The sequence below is a fragment of the Solanum lycopersicum genome, chromosome 4 (assembly GCF_036512215.1).
Source record: "Solanum lycopersicum chromosome 4, SLM_r2.1".
Taxonomy (NCBI): domain Eukaryota; kingdom Viridiplantae; phylum Streptophyta; class Magnoliopsida; order Solanales; family Solanaceae; genus Solanum; species Solanum lycopersicum.
Window position 1 is genome coordinate 29,990,428 of NC_090803.1, and position 21,585 is coordinate 30,012,012.

At 35.7% G+C, this 21,585-nt stretch overlaps 1 protein-coding gene across 1 annotated transcript; it reads right to left on the reverse strand.

Annotated features, from left to right (window-relative positions):
- Window positions 1–10,168: 10,168 nt before the first annotated feature.
- Window positions 10,169–11,300, reverse strand: LOC101244363 (uncharacterized). Its single transcript, XM_004237226.1, has 2 exons — window positions 11,065–11,300; window positions 10,169–10,640 (listed from the first exon to the last, which is right to left on the reverse strand). The coding sequence occupies exons 1-2, from the start codon at window positions 11,298–11,300 to the stop codon at window positions 10,169–10,171; spliced, it is 708 nt and encodes a 235-aa protein (XP_004237274.1).
- Between the last annotated feature and the right edge of the window lie 10,285 nt (window positions 11,301–21,585).

Below are 21,585 nucleotides of genomic sequence, written 5' to 3' on the forward strand. Positions count from 1 at the left end.
CATCATAGGTGGAACGACAGTGAATTGGATGTCAAGGATTCAAAAGTGTGTTTCTCTTTCATCTATTGAAGCTGACATGTGGCAATAACCGAAGCTGGGAAAGAGATGATATGGCTGGTAGATTATCTGGAGGACTTGGGCAAGAAGAAGAGCGAGAACATTATTTACTCAGATAGCCAGAGTGCCATACAGTTGGTGAAAAATGCAGTCTATCATTCGAAGACAAAGCACATCAGATGGCGGTACCATTTCACTCGCAAGGCAGTGGAGGATGGTGATATGTGTTTGGAGAAGATAGAGGGTGCAAAGAACCCAGCAGACATGTTGACGAAATGTATTGATGTTGGGAAACGGGGGTTATGAAAAACCTCGGTTGATCTTCTGTAGTTGTTGTTACAGATGTTGCGGTGCGGTAAAGATGTTGATGATGAAGAGATTTTTTTTTGAGAATGTATTTTTTGGATGACGGAATCAGTCTCCAAATCGGAGAATTGTTAGGTAGTGGATCCTGATTAATAGTTGATGTACTTTAACAAAAAATACTCTGATTTATTAATATATGTACCCAACCTCCGTTGAAGTTTACTCACGGGGTGTTACCACGAAATATTGGTCTCTCTCTCTCTCTCTTTCACTCTATCTCATCTCTTTCTCTTGAAAGTTCTTGTGTTCTTAATTCATCAAGTGTGCGTGTGTGGATTCGATCCTAACAAAAAGTTTTATACTTCTATTGTATATGGAGATATACATAAGTTTGCTATGGAGATAAAATTCTTCACCAAACATTGTCTAGAGAAACTTATACTATATAGTTCCTCCACATATAATAATAGTAGATCAATCAAGATGCATATCAAAAGCAAAACTTTCTACGAACCTTATTTTCCTCTTATAGATGATTTTAATTTTTAAAGAAGCTAATATCAGCACAAAAGTATACGAATATTGGATGAACTATAAAAACAAGTATCAAATTTCTCCATCAAACACTGCCTTAGCAGTGTCATCCCCTACCCCCTCTATTCTCATGCCGCTTTTAAGTATGTCGTATTTACGAGTTATTTTGAGTAATAATATTTCATATTTAAGTTAGTAACATTTAACTTAAAATCTCTATACTTACTTAGAAAGAGATAAATTAAATGATTATTTCAATCTTTTCATATGAGATTAAAATTCTTCTCATATGTATAAATGACAGAGTTAAACTAAACAATCAAAACATAAATAAAAAAGATAATTTCATTTACTTTTTTATGATGAATCCACAAATTTTCCTTTATTAATTTTCCCTTATCATCTTTCTTAATTAAAATTTTGACCAACTCTTCCAAGTTAGGTTCATCATTAATAAGTTTTCTCTCTTTTTTCTTACTGTCTGAAGAAAGAAAACCATCATGAAATTTGTAATGTTAAGAGATGTCATTGCGTAAACTAATACATTTAATTTAGGTATCATTTTTATACAATGACATCTCCTTGCATAGTACCAAATCTTATGTCATTACAACGAGCACATTCGAGATTGAAAAAACAAAATAGATTAAAGCAAGAATATCCTTAAAAAATTTTAATGTATTACCGCTGAAACAAAAATATATAATTGTTGAAATAATTGAACTTGAAAACATTACCATTTTCAAGTATTTATATGAAGTCCTCCAACAACGAAAGCTATTGATCTCTACCAATGATAAAATCTCTCACTTCAAATCAAAGCAAAAATGTACATAAAATAATTAGAACATATTATGATAATTTGAAAAAAATTAAAAAGAGAAAATCTCACTCTCCACCTGAAAAAGTCAATAATGGGAAATACCACCAAACAGAGCACCAAAAATATTGAAGGTAATAAATAAATAAATCTCATTCAGGTAGATTTACTAATTTCTAAATCAATCCTAACATTAACAACAAAACAACAAAAAATTGAAAATTTTCACTGAAATCATTTTTTAAAAATGAGTAAATAAACAAAAAACAAGTGTTTTCCTTTTTCTCATTTTAAAACATTTAAACTAGAAAGTCATATGATTGAACAATAAAAAACAAGTTCAGGTAGTTATAAGTAGGTCATGAATTCTGATGAAACAGATAAACAAGTAAAATCGATAGAGCTGGTTTTTTTTTTCAAGCAGTTCACCTCAATTGCAGCGCACTAGTGAATTCTCTGAGATGAATTATAACGTAATCAGTTGGAGAGTGTTTGTAGTTGGAGCATCTACAAAATGTAACATGCTATGTCTAGCTGTATTGACTTTGTTCAAAGTTGAGATTTTATAATTTAATAGTAGATTATTGGGACATAGCTAAATTGGAAAAAGGTAAAAATTAATATTTTTTAAACTTTCTAGTCAAGGATTAGTTAATAGAATATTATCCATATATATATGCATGTTCTGTCCTAAACTATTTTTTGTCCTAAATTTCTTGTTGATACTTACTTTAAGAATTTCATATTTTCTCCACTAATAGTATTAAGATTTATTAAATAAGTTGTTTTAAAAATATGCCACCATTATCTTAAATTGCTTGTTCACACTATGTTGTAGAATTTTTTTTATGGAGAGTGGGAAATATATTAATATGGTCACCAATATATATAGATGCATATACATCTCTCATTTATAATTAAACATGAATATATTAGTAATAGTAGTATACACTATTTTTATAAGTATTACTACATTTGTCACGATAGACCATCGTGAGTGGCACCCATACTAATCTTCCAACGGGAGAACCACTACTACACCCCAAACCAAGAAACTAAAAAAAAAAAGCTAAAGAATTTAAGGATATGAAAACAGGAAGAATAGCTAAAGTTGAAGTTCCCATAAACTTCAAAAATATCTAAAAATTAAACAATGCGGATATTAAACCTAGAACCTTAAAGTTAATGTACCAAAATATCTAAAGTTCAACAAGTCTAAACAAGAAAGGATACAACCCCAAATAATGAACTAATCAACTAACTAGAAAGTCTATGATCAAAACGTGGACATAGACGAAAGGAGAACTCATAGAAGCATGGACTGGCTCACCCCTGAATTCGAACAACGATCCCTAATCTTTTAAAGGAGTTTGTCAATAGCCACTTGAAGATGCCTTGTACTTAACAAAGAAAGAGCAAGTGCAGTATTAATACACAACCACAACATATTAGTAGGATGACACGGCTATCCCACTTAGTTCAATGTACAAAAATCATTATAACAATGTAATCACATGCATATATAGAACATATACATTATTATCGACATTTACAAACAACGAAAAACTTCAAATTTCTCAAGATACACAATTAGGATAAGTCATTCTGAAATATGGTACCTGATCCAAAGAATATGCGATAACATGGAAACCGATCCCATAATTATGTCAGAACGTCATAACCGATCCAAATTAGTGTGTCGAAATGCAACATCCGATCTTTTCAACAAGACACAATCACAAAGTACATTCTCCTAGTGATACGATTAAGTCATGATTCGACATTCATCATTATATATCCTCATTTACTACAAGTGTGACCAATAATGCAACATCCACATATATACATGTATCATAATGAAGCAAGACAAACATGCATCACTCATATGATAGAATCATAACAATCACTTACCTCGAAACAAACTTGAAACCCTAAGAATCTTGGTCCTTCCCTTTCCAGATCATTCTGCTTGTTTTTTGTCCACGAACAATCATGATAATACGGGGATCAATAATAAATCACTAATTACCTGAATTACCAATAATTATAACAACCCTAGATCAACCTATGCTAAGTATCCGTAATAGGGTTGTTTCCACCATAGATTCTAGATGAAAACCCTCCCCCATCGACAATTAACCATCAGATTACGTATGACTGATCGAAAAACAGATGTGGGGAGTGAAATTTTACATTTAGCCTCAATAATGGTGAAAAACAATCAAGTAAACTCATAGGGTCGTTCCTTAGCTCTCAAATTCAAAAAGTGCAAAGTAAAATATTTTTGGGGTTTTGTTTCCAACTAAAGTCGCGTCTGTCCCGCTACAGCAAGACCCATCCCACTACAGGGACAACCACCCCGCTACAAATTCATGAATAAAGACATAATTTTTAAATTTGAATTTCAAGCCCCCAATTCACAAAACTCCTTCAACCTTTGATATCAAAAATCACACTCTCACGCTAAGATCATTTTTGGGAGTTCTACTCGCCTGAATTTTATTCCGTAAAGTCATATCGGTTCCTTAACGTCATAAATATCTATTCATGAAATCAAAATCATAATTAAATCAGTAGTTCTTACTAGATTTCCTTAGACTTTAATGATTTTAATTTCATTCAAATCTGGACTAGATTAAGAAATTTCAAGTTACTACCAAAAATTTTCTGACCCCAATTCCTTATCCTTTGGATTTTTCCAAACGACCAAATCAGGTCATTATAATAGATATCAATTAACCATTACTCATTCCGGAGTGATCAACTAGGAAAGTGTTACGCCTCGAGCCTACACCCTGGATGTGAGCGACACCTAATGACCATTGATGGTCTTGAACAAACCCTTGGCCTGGATAACTTAAATCCGATGAAGACTTAACTTAACTCAATTATAATAATAAAGAACATTCTCAAGAGAAATACTTAAAATGTAATAGTCTAGACAAAATGACATTTAAGTCTCATCTTTTACACATGAAATGAAAACACCAAGAACTAATTCTATCTGTTTATGAAGCTTCTAAAAATACTAAGATGAATATTGGGAAAAACCCCACAACATTCTATAATGAAAATACTGAAAGCAATAAAAGAGTCATCCGAATGCGAGGAGGCTCACCACTGTTTCTAGATGCTCAAACCGGATCAACGAGGTGCTGGATGCTGATCCTGGTTACCTGTGTCTGCATCATAAGACGATACAGGCCAACTTTCTTCAGTACATTAAATGTACGAGTATGCAAGTTAGAATGGTAACAACAACTTAAATCTTGAAAGGATTAAGAGGAACTTAGATTGTCTTTGCTTAACTTATGAAATAATAATTCAATATAAAGCAGTAAAGAAACATGAACTTTATGTATAAAACTTGTAAAATAGTGTAAAAAACATAGCTTGTTAAAAATAACGCAGTGACAACTCAACTTTACTTATAATGAAAGTAGTATCGTTTCTGCGGGAAATTCTTTAACAGACAACAAACACTATGAGCCTAAGTGATGATACTTTTATATACTTTACCATTGCATAGAAATCCTTAACTTAGTGGATCCACTAACTTAACTTACGTGATTATATAAAGAGTATGACCCGTCAATAACCATAATGACTACACGGTTTACATTTAGACTTGAGTTAATGTGAACTATCATCCCCACATCGGTTCTCAATGTTCCCTTTTCTTGTTCAAACCTTTTTTGGAAAATTTTAGTGTCCTCTTAACTTAAATGTAAAAACATTTATGCACTTTCTAGGGATTACTTAGTTTTCTTATATCCTTTGAGAAATGCAATCAACTTTTACTCTTTACTTAGCTTGAAAATTGATTCTTAAAACAAAGTTAAAATGTCTAAATAAGACTCTTGAAAACCTTTAAGAACTTTACTTTAACTTTCTTCTTAGCTTTAGACTTGACTTCTTAACTTCCTTGACTTTGATCTTAACTTTTCTTGAATTGAATAATGGATTAAACGTTCATGATCTCATGTTTATGGATGATTTCATGATGTTTATATGTACCTTAGAGTGTTGGAATCAATTAATAAGTTGGGTACATCACTTGGGAACTAGTACAAAAAGATAGAGAAAGAACGAGGTCTGTAGGCAACGTAGCGCTCTGATAGGCCAGGGCGCCAAAGCTTGATTGACACGCCAAATCCTGACAGATAGAGACTGTCCTGACGGGCTCTGGTAAGCGCGGTGCCCTATGGCCTTTCATACGGGATTTTCGTCTTTTCTTCTCTATTTTTTTAGCTCTAAACCGTCTAAACTTCCACGGATCTCACCCCAATCACATAGGATCACTAATAACCTCAATACCCAATAACTTAGACCCCAAAAAACCTGTAAACATGAATCCAATCAACACAAACATGCTACAAGTCAACCAACAAGAATTTAACCATTGTTCTTCAAAAACTTCAATGTTCATCATTCAATTCTATTATAACTTTGCTGAATTAAAAAAATTGGTGAGTGGGTGAAATAATCCAACACAGAAATATCTCACATACCTTATAGGGATCAACCCCGACGATTTCCACCCGAAGATCTTGCCGTTATTGATAAATTCTTGGCCTTTTATCTTTTCTCCTTCTTCTCTTCCCTTTTCTCCCAAGTCCTAAGCGTGTTCCAATTTTCTAAAACTGACTTAAGGATCAATTTTACCCTAATAAACCCTCAACAAAATTAGAATATAGTAGGGTGAAAAAACTACTTTACCCTTACTAAAATCTGATTGAGACCTTCCTCAGTCAATAAAGCAACTTCTGATAGGCATATCTCCCTCATACGATATCAAAAATGTGCAAAGTCAGTGGAGCTGAAAAGATCTTTCCAAGGTATTTCAAACCATATAAAGAACTGACCCTAGATCAAGCTAAGATCGAAGTTATGTCCATTTAAAATGACCAAAAACTCACTTGTTACTCTTAGGATATTTTCAAAAAAATTTCTATTCTTTCCTAAAATAATAAATTTTAGTTTCTTAGCTTATTCCTAACTATTTCTAGTTAGGGGATGTTACAATATCTTCCCCTTGGAAACATTCGTCCTCGAAAGAGATTTCTTTCACTATGCTAAGAATAGTAACATCAAGTTCAACACTTAACAATCCAAAAACAAGTAACAATCATGCTTAGTCATAGTATATAAAGTACTAAGAAGGGAATTGGTACCTTGATATGCATTCTCTCCTAATTCAAAATGATGTGGATATGTCCTCTTTATATCCTCTTCAGCTTACCAAGTTGCTTCTTCAGCAAATAGGTTCCTCCAAAGGATCTTAACTAACACAACTTTCTTTGTTTTGAACTTGCGATCTTGGCGATCTAGTTACTAAACCAGAATCTCTTTATAGGAAAAGCTATCCATAATCCAAAAATTCTCATTTGGTACTATCAATGAATTATTACCCAATCACTTCTTCAACATAGAAATATGAAATACTGGATGAACCGCTGCTAACTCTTGGGGTAGCTCTAACTCATGAGATACATTGCCAACTCTCTTGGAGATTATATAAAGACCAATATACCGGGGACTAAGTTTCCCCTTCTTACCAAACTTCATAACCACCATCATGGGTGAAACTTTCCTATACACCCAATCATCCACCTCAAACTCAATCACCTTCTCGTAACATCTATATAGGACTTTTGCTGACTTTGTGCCATTTTCAATCTATGTTGAATCACTTTCATTTTCACCATATTTTGGTGAACTAGATTTGGTCATATCAATCCTACTTCACCAACTTTGAACCACCCTATAAGAGATCCGCATCTTATACCATAAAGAGCTTCGTATGGAGCCATTTGGATGCTCGAATGATAGCTATTGTTGTAAGTGAACTCAATGAGAGGTAAGTTATCACCCCGATTCCCTTAGAAATAAATAACACAAGACCTCAACATATCTTCTAAATTCTGGATAGTATGCTCTGCTTATTTGTCCATTCGTCTGAGGATGAAAAGAAGTGCTTAAGTTCACCTTCGAACCCAAAACCTTATGGAAAGACTTCTAAATCTGAGCAGTAAATTGTGCATCTCTATATTAAATAATGGAGACCGGAATAACATGAAGTCTTAACACTTTATGAATTTAAAACATAACATAATCCTCGGCCGAATGTATGGTCTTCACCGACAAGAAGTGGGTTGATTTTTTCATTCTATCAACAATTACCCAAATTGAATCATGCTGTCTGCGGGATCTTGGCAAGCCAGTGATGAGACCATATTAATCATCTCCCACTTCCAGTCCTAATGTTCTATCTTATGAGCCAACCCTCCAAGCCTTTTGTGTACCACTTTAACTTGGTGGCAATTCGGCACTTGGCAACAAACTCAACTATGTCTTTTCTTCATGCGTTCCCACCAATATACCTCTCTCCATTCGCGGTACATATTGGTGGAACCCGAATGAATGGAATATATAGAGATATGATCCTTCTCCATGATCTTCTCTTGGAGTCCATCCACCCTAGGTACAGCTAACCTACCTTGGTGCTTCAGCACACCATCTTCCCTTTGTTCAAAATCTAATACTCTTTGTTTATGAACATTTGCCTTTAAATCAAGGAAAATGGGGTCTTGGACTTTCTTTTGTTTTACCCTCTCACAATAGTGATGATTCATCCCCATTAGTCACCACTATCCCTCCTGTATGGAATCCACATCCTTAGTTAACTCCCTTTTTTCTTCCTCAACATGGGTGGTTCTCTCGCAATAACCTACTCAAAGCATCAACAACCACATTAGCCTCACCTGGGTGGTAAAAGATACCCATGTCATAATACTTGAGTAGTTCTGACCACCTTCTTTGTCTGAGATTGAGTTCCTTCTAGGTGAACACATATTGTAGGCTCTTGTGGTCAATGCATATATCCAGACAAACGCCCGTACAAAAACTGGCGCCATATATTCAAGGTTAAAATCAACATAGCCAACTCGAAGTCATGGGTTGAATAATTCTTCTCATGGACCTTCTACTGTTTGGAGGCATAAGCTATAACCTTGCCATTCTACATTAACACACAGCCCAAACAAACTCTTGATGCATCACAATACACAACAAAACCTATAGTAAGTACCCTTTGGTTAAGTCAAACCCCAAATGGAAATTAACCTCTTTTTCAACTCCTCAAAGCTTTTCTCACAAGCATTAGACCATTGAAACTTAACTTGGTCAAAAAGACGAAATACATGAAAACCCCTCAACGAATCTCCTATAGTAGCCAGCCAAATACTAGAAACTCCTTATATCAGTTGGAGACGTGGGCCTAGGATAAATTTTAACTACTTTTATCTTTTGGGTATCAACTTGAATCCCATCACAAAAATTGATGTGGCCAAAAAATTCTACTGAGTTGTGCCAAAACTCACACTTGGAGAACTTGGCATATAAACCCTTATCTTTTAAAGTTTGAAGAACAATCTTGAGGTGACTAACATGATATTCTTCACTCCTTGAATAAATTAGTATGTCATCATAGGGTTTGAAGACTCTGTTCATAATATCCATGAATGGTGCAGGCGCATTAGTCAAACCAAAGGACATAACCAAAAACTGATAATGCGAATATCTGTTTCTTAAAACTGGTCTAAAAGATCCTCTATCCTTGGAAGAGGATACTTATTCTTGATGGTCACCTTTTTCAATTGGCGGTATTCATACACTTCCTAAGGGAACCATCCTTCTTTCTCACAAACAAGACCATAGCTCCCCTAGGTGAGACACTTGGTAAAATAAAACCTTTATCTAACAAATCTTTCACTTATTCTTTTAACTATTTTAACTCTGTTGGTGTCATTCTATATGGTGGAATAGCGATAGGACGAGTACCTATAATGATATCTATGCCGAAATCTATTTTTCCCTCAAGAGGGACTCCGGGTAGATCATTAGGTTAAACTTTTGGGAACTCTTTTACTATAGGAACTGACCAAAGGAAAGATACCTCAACACTTGAGTTATTAACTTGGACTAAGTGATAGATACATACCTTTAAAACTAGCTTTTTCGCCTTAAGGTACGAAATAAAACGACCTTTAGGCAGTGTTGAACTACTACTCAACTCTATGGCTGGCTTGTTAAGAATTTGAAACTTGAGAACTCGAGTTATAAAATCTATTTATACATAACAGTCATGAAGCCAACAGATACATAGAATGACATCAAAATCTACCATGTCAGCCATGGTGTTCTTGTGATTGATAGAGATAGGAAAATCATGATGGACTCTTTCTGCTAGAATAAACACTCGAACAGGGATAGAAACACAAGAAGGTTCACAAAATTTCTCAGGAAGAATTTCAAATTAATTTGCAACATAAGGATTTACAAAAGATAAACTATCTCATGGGTATAAAAAAGAATAAACATCAAAAGTAATGACTTTGATCATTCCCGTGACAACATCTAGAGAGTTGTCTTGATCTCGGAAGCTAGTGATCACATAGAGACGGTTTGCCCTTCGCAAGTACTAGAAGTGGCTCCTCTAGGTGCAACCCTGTCTAGTGGAGCAAGTGATGAATATTGAGCTTTATTGTCCAGATTTCCACCACCTTGCTTATTCTTAGGGAACTCTCTCATAAAGTGAGCCTCTTGACCACATTTGAAGCAACATGTCTGGACATCATGATATTTACCTTTGTGAGTTCTCCCACACTTAGCATATGTAGGAGCCCAACTACTCCCTTGTGCCATGCTTCCCTGAGACTGTGCTGGCATAGCTTTGTAGTTCTGTGAATTCTGGCCATTGTACTCACCTCTGTTTTTGGGCACAAGTGCACTTGCAGATGATGGTGCATTCCCATTATGTTTTTGAAATTGTTGCCGATTTGAACCACCTTTATGCTGCCCAGACTCAATCCTAATCTTGGTTTTCTTGTTTCTATACTCCTTCTGTACCTCAGATTCTTTTCTTCAACTTGCAGCACATAGACCATCAATCGGGATATATCCATGCCACCGATCAACATTGCAACTCTAACCTGTTTACTAGATGAACGACCCAAACCAGTAACAAAACAAACTGATTCTGCTCTTCATATCCTTAACCATCTTAGGAGCATACCGAGATAGTTGGGTAAATTTCAGTCCGTACTCATGAACACTCATAGATTCCTGTCTCTGAGTAAGAAACTCTTGTACCTTTTCCTCCTTCAGTTTTCGGGGAAAGAACCACCCCAAGAAAACCTCTTCAAAACAAGCCCATCTTGGATGCAATGCATCCCAATTTTTTCTCCCCTTCCACTAGTCGAACCAAGTCCTATCCACATTCTTCAGTTGATGCAGCTAGCTCAACCCTTTCAGTACCAAACACAGGCATCACATTAAACACCTACTTCAACTCTTCCACAAATTTTTTTGGATCCTCAGTAGTGCTTGAACCAAAAAATCTTCGGGGATTCATTCTCAGGAATTCAAAAAACCTCGAGGTGTTAGACTTTTCCTCTTGAGATCCTCTCTGTTTCCTGACTTGTTTAGTCACCGCTTGTTTTAACATCTGAATAGCCTCACAGAACTCAGCATCGGTAACTTCTCCTTGAGTTTGCACTTCGGGTACATTAAGTACGTCCATATCATCTACATTTCTTTTGGATGGACGACCTATGGCTGCTCTTCATCGAGGATTGATGATCTGAAACACGTGCAAGCATGAATTAGAGGAAAATGTTATAGAGATAAACTCTAACGCACGAAAAGGAGCATGAAAGAAGTGAGAAATTCCTAAATGTTGTAGCCTTCTAATCATAGATGTGACGCGCTTCACACTGATGTCTATGACTCTACAGACACAAATTCATAGACATCTTAGGACTCTGGAACTTTGTGCTCTGATACAAAGTTTGTTACTCCCCAAACCTATACACTGGACGTGGCCGAAACCCAATGACCATTGCTTGTCTTGAGCGAACCCTTGTCCTGAGTAATTTAACTCAGACTTAGCTTAACTCAATTATACACGTAAAGAACATTCTCATGAGAAATACTTTAAGTGATATTGTTTGGTCAAAATGGATCTTTTAGTCTCTTCGTTTACACATAAAATGAAAAGACCTATAACTATATGTATTTGTCTATGAAGCCTCTAATAGTAATAAGATGAATGTTGGCACAAACCCCATAAAATTCTATAATTAAAAGACTGCAGTAAAAGAGTCCTCCAAATGCTAAGAGGCTCACCACTGACTCTAGATGCTCAAACTGGTCAACAAAGCACTGGATGTTGATCCTTCTTACCTGTGTATACATCATAATACGATGCATGCCAACTGGCATCATTACCTTGAATATACAAGTATGCTAGTTTGAATGCTAACAAAAACTTAAAGCTTGAAAGGACTAAGAGGAACTTACCTTGGCTTTGCTCAACTAATGAAATACTAACTCAATATAAAGCAATAAAGAAACATGCACTTTATGTATAAGACTCGTAAAACAGTGTAAACAACTTAGCACGTTAAAGATAATGCAATAACAACTGAATTTTACTTAAAATGAAAGTAATATAGTTTTTGTGGGAGATTCTCTAACCGAAAACCACTACTATGATCCTATATGGTGATATGTTGTCTTGCCTACGCTTCTAGAGCTGTTCTATACTTTGTCGTCACATAAAAATCCTTTACAGAGTGGATCCACTAGCTTAACTTATGTAATCATCTAAAAAGTATGACTTGTCAATACCAATGATGAATACATGATATACATGGAGACTTGAGTCAATATGAACTCTCATCCCCAAATCGGTGCTCAATACTACTCCCAAAATATACTTTAGCTCATGCTTTTGAAATAACGTTGTTTCTTTGGGTTAACATAACTTTTTCAACACTTAGCTTTAAAATCTCTTCCGGAATCGACGTTCCATTTTCTTGTTAAAAACTCTTCTGGGAAATCTTAGTTTCTTCTTAACTTAAATGTAAAAATATTTATACACTTTCTAGGGAATACTTAATTCCCTTATATCCTTTGAGAAATGAACTCAACTTTTACTCTTTACTTAACTTGAAACTTAAGTCTTAAAACAAAGTTAAAACGTCTACATAAGACTCTCGAAAACCTTTAAGAACTTTACTTTAATTTACTTCTTAGCTTTACACTTGACTTCTTAACTTCCTTGACATTGATATTAACTTTCCTTGAATTAAATTATGGATTCAAGGTTCATTATCTCATTTTAAGGATGATTTCATGATGTTTAAATGTACCTTAGAGTGATGGAATCAAGTAAGAAGTATGGGTACATCACGTGGGAACTAGTACGAAAAGTTGGGGAATGGACAGGGTCTCTAAGCAACCTAGCTCTCTGAGAGTCGCGGGGCGCCAGATCCTGATGGACAGACTCTATCCTGATTCACTCTGGCTGGTGTGGCGCGTAGATTATTATGGATAGATACTGTCCTTGGGGGTTCTGGTAGGCGCGGTGCCCCAAGGCTTGTCAGACGAGATTTTCATCTTTTCTTCACCGTTTTCCAACTCTGAACGTTCTAAACTTCCATGGATCTCACCCCAATCACTTAGGATCACTAATAACTTCAATACCCAACCTATTATACCCAAAAATCAATCCAGAAACACGAATACAATCAACTAAAACATGCTACAACTCAACCAACAAGAATTTAGCCATTGTTCTTAAAAAACTTCAATGTTCATCATCCATTCCATCCAAACGTCTCTGAATTAAACAAATTTGTGTATGGGTGCACTAAACCAACAAATAAATATTTCACATACCTTATAGGGATCACCCTCGCCAAATTCCACTCGAAGATCTTGGCGTTCTTGATGAATTTTTGGTGTTTTCTCCTTTATCCTTCTTCTCTTCTCTTTTCTCCCAAGCTCTAAGTGTATTCCAAATTTCTAAAACTAAATTAAGGCTAGGTTTTAACCCTAATAAGCCTTTAAAACGAATTAGGAAATAGTAGGGTGCACAGACTACTTTACCCTAACTAAAATCCGGATTGGGACCTTTCTTAGTCCAATAGCCTAACATTCGATAAACATATATCCCTCATACGATATAAAAATGCACAAACTCGACGGTGTTGGAAAGATATATACAAGGGTTTCCAATCATATGAATAATTTACCCTAACTCATCTTGGGCTAGAAGTTATGTCCATTTAAAAATGACCAAAAACTCACTTTTTACTCTTAAGAAATTTCCAGATTTTTCCTACTCTTTCCTAAAATGATAAATTTTAGTTTCTTAGCTTATTCCTAACTCTTTCGAGTTACGAGATGTTACAGAAAGATTGGCTAAAGTAAGGGTATAGTATTATCCGAATTGTCAAAAGAAATTGTCTCGCATGTCCTTAGTTTCCAGACATCATGATCAAGGATTTCAACTGTTCTTCCTCACAGCGATTTAACAACAATGAGTCTCATAATCCTCATCTGGAGCCAACAATTTAATACCTATATATCCTCTCATACAATACCTAAATGAATTCATCACAATACTCTTGTGATAGTTATTGTTGTATGCACACTAAGCTAACCACAAAGTTATTCCCAATAACCATCAAGTTAATTGAAACACGTTTACAACTTGTTATCAAGGACCTTGACACAATCATCCTTACTAATCCTTTAGCACTTAAAAAAAATAAAATTCCAAGGCAATACTCACTATAAATAGAAGTAAACCTAAATCAACCAACACACACTCATAATACCCGAAAAATCATAGTTCTTAACAACATCTCCATCTCATAACATAAATTTCCATAAGGTTAAGTTAGAAAATTTGATCTTTAGGTGTTAGATACGCATCGAGGGATATTTCAAAGCATACAAACCCTCTAACCACACTATCGAATGATGATTTAGCAATTATGATTATACATTACCCTTAAGAATAATAGAATTGGACCCAATAATCCCCATATTCAACCACACACAATCACGACACAAGTTGAAATATTAGATTGTTAAACAACCATAAATACGGAAGGTACATCTTCAATAAATTTTCTTAAGAAAGTGGTACATGTCAAACAACAAAAATACTTTAACAACTCTAAAGCAACACCAATTATGTCAATCGAAATAATAAAATCTTCCAACTTTCTCTCTCAAACAAGAGAGCATCGCAGGACTTGGTACCCCTAAGCCACCATTAAGGATCCACACCCAAAAGTGAAAATACACTAGAGCATAGATGGTGAATCATACTCACAATACTAACAACCATCATTAAAACTCCGATATTTACCATAGGAACTTAACTATCAATAGTAGTAAACTTACGACTCAACCCAGGTCTAAGTCTTTTCAAATTATCAATACTAGGTACAATTGATCATTTGTCACCATTCCAATTCATACCTTGACAAAATATATCACTAGAAATGTAGATTTACAATAAAAACTATGAATTGTAATCTGAACTATATAACACAATCCCCTTATCTATCAACTTTAGCTTATACCTTCAAGAATATTATGAAGTCCCAGATCTTTGCTAATGATTGATCGATCTCCATCAATATCTAAATATCTTTTCGCTTAAATTTCAATGTCACTCATTACAAAACTCAAAACAAAACAAGCACTTATTATCACACCTAAGATAATGTTTTTACACTCTTTTATCAAGTTCTTTCCAATAGTTTTTAACCAATCTTACGGACTCGTGACACTATTACATAGCCACATAAAACAAATGAAATAACATTTCTCTGAACTTAATTATGTACCTCTCTGTATATACCTCTTTAGCCTTAAGAATAAAATAAAATATTCTTGCTCTCGCCTCTCTCTAAAGACTGTAATACATACTACTAATTTTTTTATCATGAATCTATCTCTTTAACATCCTATTCGAGTGGTGTCATTCCATATTTTATAATGTTCCCTACAACAACGTTACTCACCAAGTATTAGAAACCCCGAACTAGGATACTCGCAAGTCATAATTACATTACCAAAAGTTCACTTACCCAATAATTTTATTATATAGTTGCATGTTGTTATAATCCATCACGTACTCTTACTGCCATTATGCCTCATCGCCTTGAATATCACTACGAACTCAACCTTTCAACAACATGACACCTCAAATTCAGGTAAACTCATCATATTCAAAGGACTAACCCCATTTTATATGCATCTTTATTCTAACTACTTTAATTTCCTTAACCAAAGTATACTCAATGAGAATTTGATTATCCGTTAGATGGTCATTCCGGTATTAATCCACCCCTTTATGGATCATGATAAATTCATCGATCCTCTACCACCCTCCTTCTTCTTAACAACCAAGCTAGGAGAACCCCAAAGAGAAGCACTAGGACGAACGAAACCTTTATTATGAAGCTCTTGGTTTTGAGCCTTAAGATCTCTTATATATTGTTGAGCCGCACGATATGGAGGGATGGAAATGGGATGAGTGCTACTTTCCAAGACAATGAAAAAAATCAATATATGTCTCTAGAGGCACACAAGGAAAATCCATAAAAAACACTTCCTTAAACTCAGATACCATAGGAACAAACTTTATTGAAGGAGACTAAAGCTCAACATCCCAAACATGAGCTAAATAATCCAAATGACCCTGCCCTACCAATTTCTTAGACCGAATAAAGGATATGATATTATCTAGCTTAGGCTTTTACACTGATGAGTCCACATATTAGACTCATTCAGGGCTATATTTTGATAGAAATAGTGTCCTTAAATGCTTGTTTTGTCTCAATTACTGATGAATAACCTTGAGTTTTAGATATTTGGAATTTGAAGTACAGCACGGGCATTACTTTGTAAAAAGGGTGAAAAGTACGAAGAAATAAAGGCCTGAGCATAACGAAGTCAACTTGGCAACTCGTCGATAGGTCTGAGTATTTCCTTTTTTCCAGTGTGCTAAGCTCTAAAAGAAAGGATTAAATTGGAAGTAAAAAGGAGAATTTAGCGCATCTCTGAGATGTTTTGCGAAATAGTGCCTTATCGTGAATTAATCCAAAACACGGAGATGCTTGGACAGTACGTAAAGTGGTGATAATGTAATCAATGGGCGGATTGCTAATTTTTTCGATGATTCTGACGAATGCAGCCTTACGTAGCACTATTCTGTGACAACTATAAATACTTGTGGACTGTTTTAACTTACATATTGAACTATTATTATTCAAACAGGTAATTATCATATTTTCCAGTACTTTTTGTAAGTTTTTGAGCTATTTGTTTTAGAGGGTTTTGAAAGAAGAACATGAAGACCAAAAGGGTTTCAACTCTAAGAATTTGGACTTTGGCCTTTTGATTTCTTCCTCCTTGGGCTGTAAAAGACTAAGATATTCATACCCCCTTGAATGCAAGCTCACTTTGTTGTAAATTTCTACCTCTTGTTTATGTCTAGCTAAAATCCATATTCTTGGGGTGTGATTTTGTGATTATGAGTTATGATTGATGTTGGGTCTTGCTAGCTAATATATTATTGTAGTTTGACTGTGATTTTATTTAGTAGTTATGGATTAATCTAATGAATTTTTAGTTGCAAATACAAGTTTGTTTATATGTTTTAAGCTTGCTCAAGAGAAAAAATCCTGAAGCTCAAACAACTAGACAAAATCCTGAAGCTCAAACAACTGAATTGATGTCCGGTGGAAGTGGGTCGACATGAGACTCAGCTTGAAATACTGAGCCCTAGTCTCATTCTCACTCACTCATCATGAGAGAGTGAGTGGCTTAAGGCGTAAGATAGTCTTCATTCAACAAGTGGGTATCAAAGAGGAACCCATTTGAAATGGAGTAAGTTGCTTGAGTGAGAGTTTATCCCCTTAAAGCTTAGCCTAGTCACAAATATTTAATAAGTCTTCAGTTGAAAGCAAGTACCCTACAATTTAGCTTAACCCTTTTTCCTATCACATCCCAAGAGTTCCCCCTCTATTGATTTAGCTCTTTTGTTAGTTTCATTATTTTGCTTGTTGTGATGAAACCCCCATTGATAATTGACTCTGGCGTCACCCCCATCATTGATTTCAAATGTTTTATTAGTTAATATATTAAGCTACGATTTTTTCAAATGTAATTTTACTTCCCTATAAATTCTCACCACCACTCTTTGTGGAAACGAGCCCAACCCTTTGTTGGATAACTATACTATTGCATAATCGTTTACACTTGTAGCGGAAGTTGTGTTATTGATTATGCTAATCATCAAAATGACGCCTCTGTCGAAGAGTGGTGTTACGTGAGAAGATGTAGTAAGTGGAGTTTTAGTTCTTAATTAGTTGTAGTTTTACTAACTTCACTTTTGGTATTGCTTTCTTTTGAAATATAAGTGTGTGCTGGAACCCTGAGCATGGCTGAAGGAACTAGTGACAAGTCAGCGGAGATGAATAAAGAAGTTGAGGGTGTCTTCAAGTTATATACACTGGTAACTCAGCTGAGCGACTTGACCAACAAAATCTCAGAGGTGGAAAACCAGTGCAAGACCCAAGGGAGGTACATGCCTCCTTATGAGTAAGTAAATTCAAGGAGCAATGAAGATAAAAGTATCGAGGATGCTCTATTGATCATTCTCTAAAGCTTCATGAGCAAGACAGAATGCTAGAAGCGATGAAGGAAAGCGTGGAGGTGCTGAGTCAGATGAGTGTCTATTACTCAAGATCAATCAAGTTGATTAAATACCTCTTAGACCATGAATTAAATCATTTCTATCCTAGCAGTAAAGGGAGGTTACCTAATCGCATTAGGTCTAACCCTAGAGAAGAAGCTTGACTAGTAGCTCACGTCGTGCAACAACGTTAAATAACGCGTTTCGTGGGAGGCAACCCAAGATTCTATCATTTTTAATTAGTATGTTAGAATAATATGATGTTAATTTTGTAGGTTGAAACAAGGAATGTGTTGAAAAGGACAGGTTGGCGGATTGAAGATTCGGTTGGCGTATCACAGAATTGATTGGTGACCCTGCTATTTTTTGCCGTTTAGACCTCCAAATAAATTGGAGGCCCTGTAAAACATAGAGAAGTGCCACAACTATTCAGTGCTTCATCAAATGGGTTGGTGCACTATATAACGTCGTCGAATGGATGCAAACTGGGCCGTTTTTATTAGCCAAAAGTCCATGAATTTGAACTTCTTCACTTTCATTTGCTTTTAGACTTCACAAATTCACACAAAGGTAATGTTTTCTATATTTTGGATTTCAAATAGTATTTTAGTTGGTGATTGGTTCTCGATTTTTGGATTTTGTCGCATCCTAGCATTTCAATCATATTTAAATTGACATGAAAGGTTATTTCCTAAAACCTCAAATTCATTGTCATAAATTTTGAAATCTTTTTTGATATTAGTATTGTATTGACGTGTGCTAGGATTAGAATGTTCTCATGCATATTTAAATTTGAAAATCTTGCCCGTATTGTTTTAATTTCCAAATGTCCGTGTTCGTTGTGATTATAATTGAATGAAATCATTAAGTAGTTCTTTTATGTTGTTCTGATTGTGTGGGAGAGGTCGTCATATTCCATGTTTGTCCTAATTAATGAGAATTTCTTAACAATTGAACACGTAACCAAATTCATAAGAGAAAACATTTCCAAATGGGCACAGTTGAAAAACCAAGAGAAGTCTGAGTATTCCAGAGGTATGGGTGTCATGGGAATGTGCTTAATTGAATTTTTATACATGGTTGAATTTCGTCTTCAGAGAGTAAGGGATAATATTTGAAAAGGCAAAACGAAAACAAGCACTTTGAGTAATTCGGCGATCTATATCGTCATCGAACCACTCTACGGTTCTCCTAATGACTGCAGATCACCCTTTACATAGTATAAAAATGATGTCTAAGTCTATGAATTTTGGCGAACAACCCCTTAATAGCAAAGAGTGCTTGTTGATTTATCAAAAGGTCTGTCGAATCTTATTTTCTAAATTCACCCAAACCATAAGCATATTGTGTAATTCAACAAATAACCCATGCTCGGTGAAAGTAGTCGATGTATCGCCGAATAACCCTTTCCACCTCCACCTTTTTATTATTTGAAGCCAATCCGTTCAGCGAGCCCGAATTATACTGCCAAAGATGTTCAATGCCAATCCTGTTGAAAAAACTATCTGCAATAGATATCCTGTGTGTATCTTTGATTTTATTTTAACAATTTCTGATCTTTTGCAGATGGTGTGTGTGTGTAAAATCCTCCAATGAGAGGAAGAGAAAACTTCTACAAGGAGACAAAGGCAAGAGGAAGAAACATATATTAAAGAAAGGAATAACATTTGAGGACGATGTAGAGTGGTCTGAACCTTAAGTTTATAAACCCTTGATTCATGGACAAAATAGGCTTTAAGATAGAACGAAACCCATATCTATTGGGGTTTCATCCGATGCAACTCCCTCAATAACAAACTAAGTGACATCTAAGGCACCTCTAGTGACCTCTCTACACCTCCTATCGTTTCTCATCCTGGACTGCTTAACAGGTTAAATGGTGATTGGGTGCAAACCGTCATAGAGGATAAACTCTTATCTATGGAGACATTACAAGGTAAATATCCCAAAGATCTTAATACTACTCCCTACCATGAGTTTGTGAAACTCATGAGATCCCGAGGCCCCTATATTCCTTTCTTTGTTAGGGAATTGTACACAGGAGGTCGGTGTCCAAGAACAAGAAACGGGCAAGCAATTTCCGACCGGTAAAGTTGGTCATGGTAAGAGACAAAGAGGTAGAGTGCCAAAGAGAGCATATTAACGGCATATTGGGTAGACCGCTGAACTCTTCATGTCTTTATGAGGGGTTTTCTGTTGTTCCATCCATTAATGACTTGAAGGGTTGGCTGGCGCCTATGATTTTTGACGTCACCTCAAAATGCATCGGGGTATGAGTTCCTATTGAGAAAAGAAGTATGAACATCGCTTCCAGCTTCTGGTTTGTCTTTATTAGTAGAAGTATCATGCCATCCCATAACAAATCCTTCTTGCATCTTGCCAAAAAAGCTTTCCTCGGTTTCATTATGTCTAGGAGACGTATTGACCTGGGGTTGTTGATTTCACAAAATATGGCCTTGAAGCCAAGCAGAAGCTGACTTCTATACCCTTCCCGGTTTTGATGATTAAACTGTAATCAGGTGCCAGAGTTCCCGGGACACCACGAGGAATATTGAGGTCACCCCGTCTTCGTCCACTGACATATGGCTTATAGAGGATGAATACACATGAGATGAGGTTAACATGAGGAGAGAAGTTCCAACATACACTACCCTAAAGTTCGATCTGGACTCTCTACCAGCAGACAGACCTTTAACCACTCAGACATCTAAGACTTTATATATATCTGCTTTGTCCTCTTTTTCAACGGTTCTAGGTGCCTATTCTTCCTCCAATCTAGCCAATATTACTCAGGACTGATCGTGAAGATTGGGCTCTTGGCTCAATCAGCTGACGCACTGGCAACCTAATTCAAGAGATCCATTCCAGGGATGATTGAAAGTATCATTCTTGCTGCCCTTACACCCCTTCAGTCTGTTATTAATACCTTGGTTGTGAGAATTACATCTTGTGAAAATAGACATGGGATATCCTTCGAGGTAACGACTTTGAAAGCCAAGTCGCAGACCTGATAAATGACACAAACTACATAAATTCTACTAATATTAGTTCACTAATAAGAAGAGTACACGCCTTGGACGCGCATGAGACCTTAGGGATTCCTTCGGCTACCACCAGAGATACGCAAAGGGATGGCACAGCTGATGATGAGTTGGAGGCAGGAAATGATGACGAATCGACAGTAGTACAGAAGGAGGAGAGAATTTCTGGCAATCTTATGGGGGATATTTTGCAGCATGTGCACCATACATCATCGGCCGGTGACATCCACAACAGCCCCCAGCGGATTTGACATTTTTAT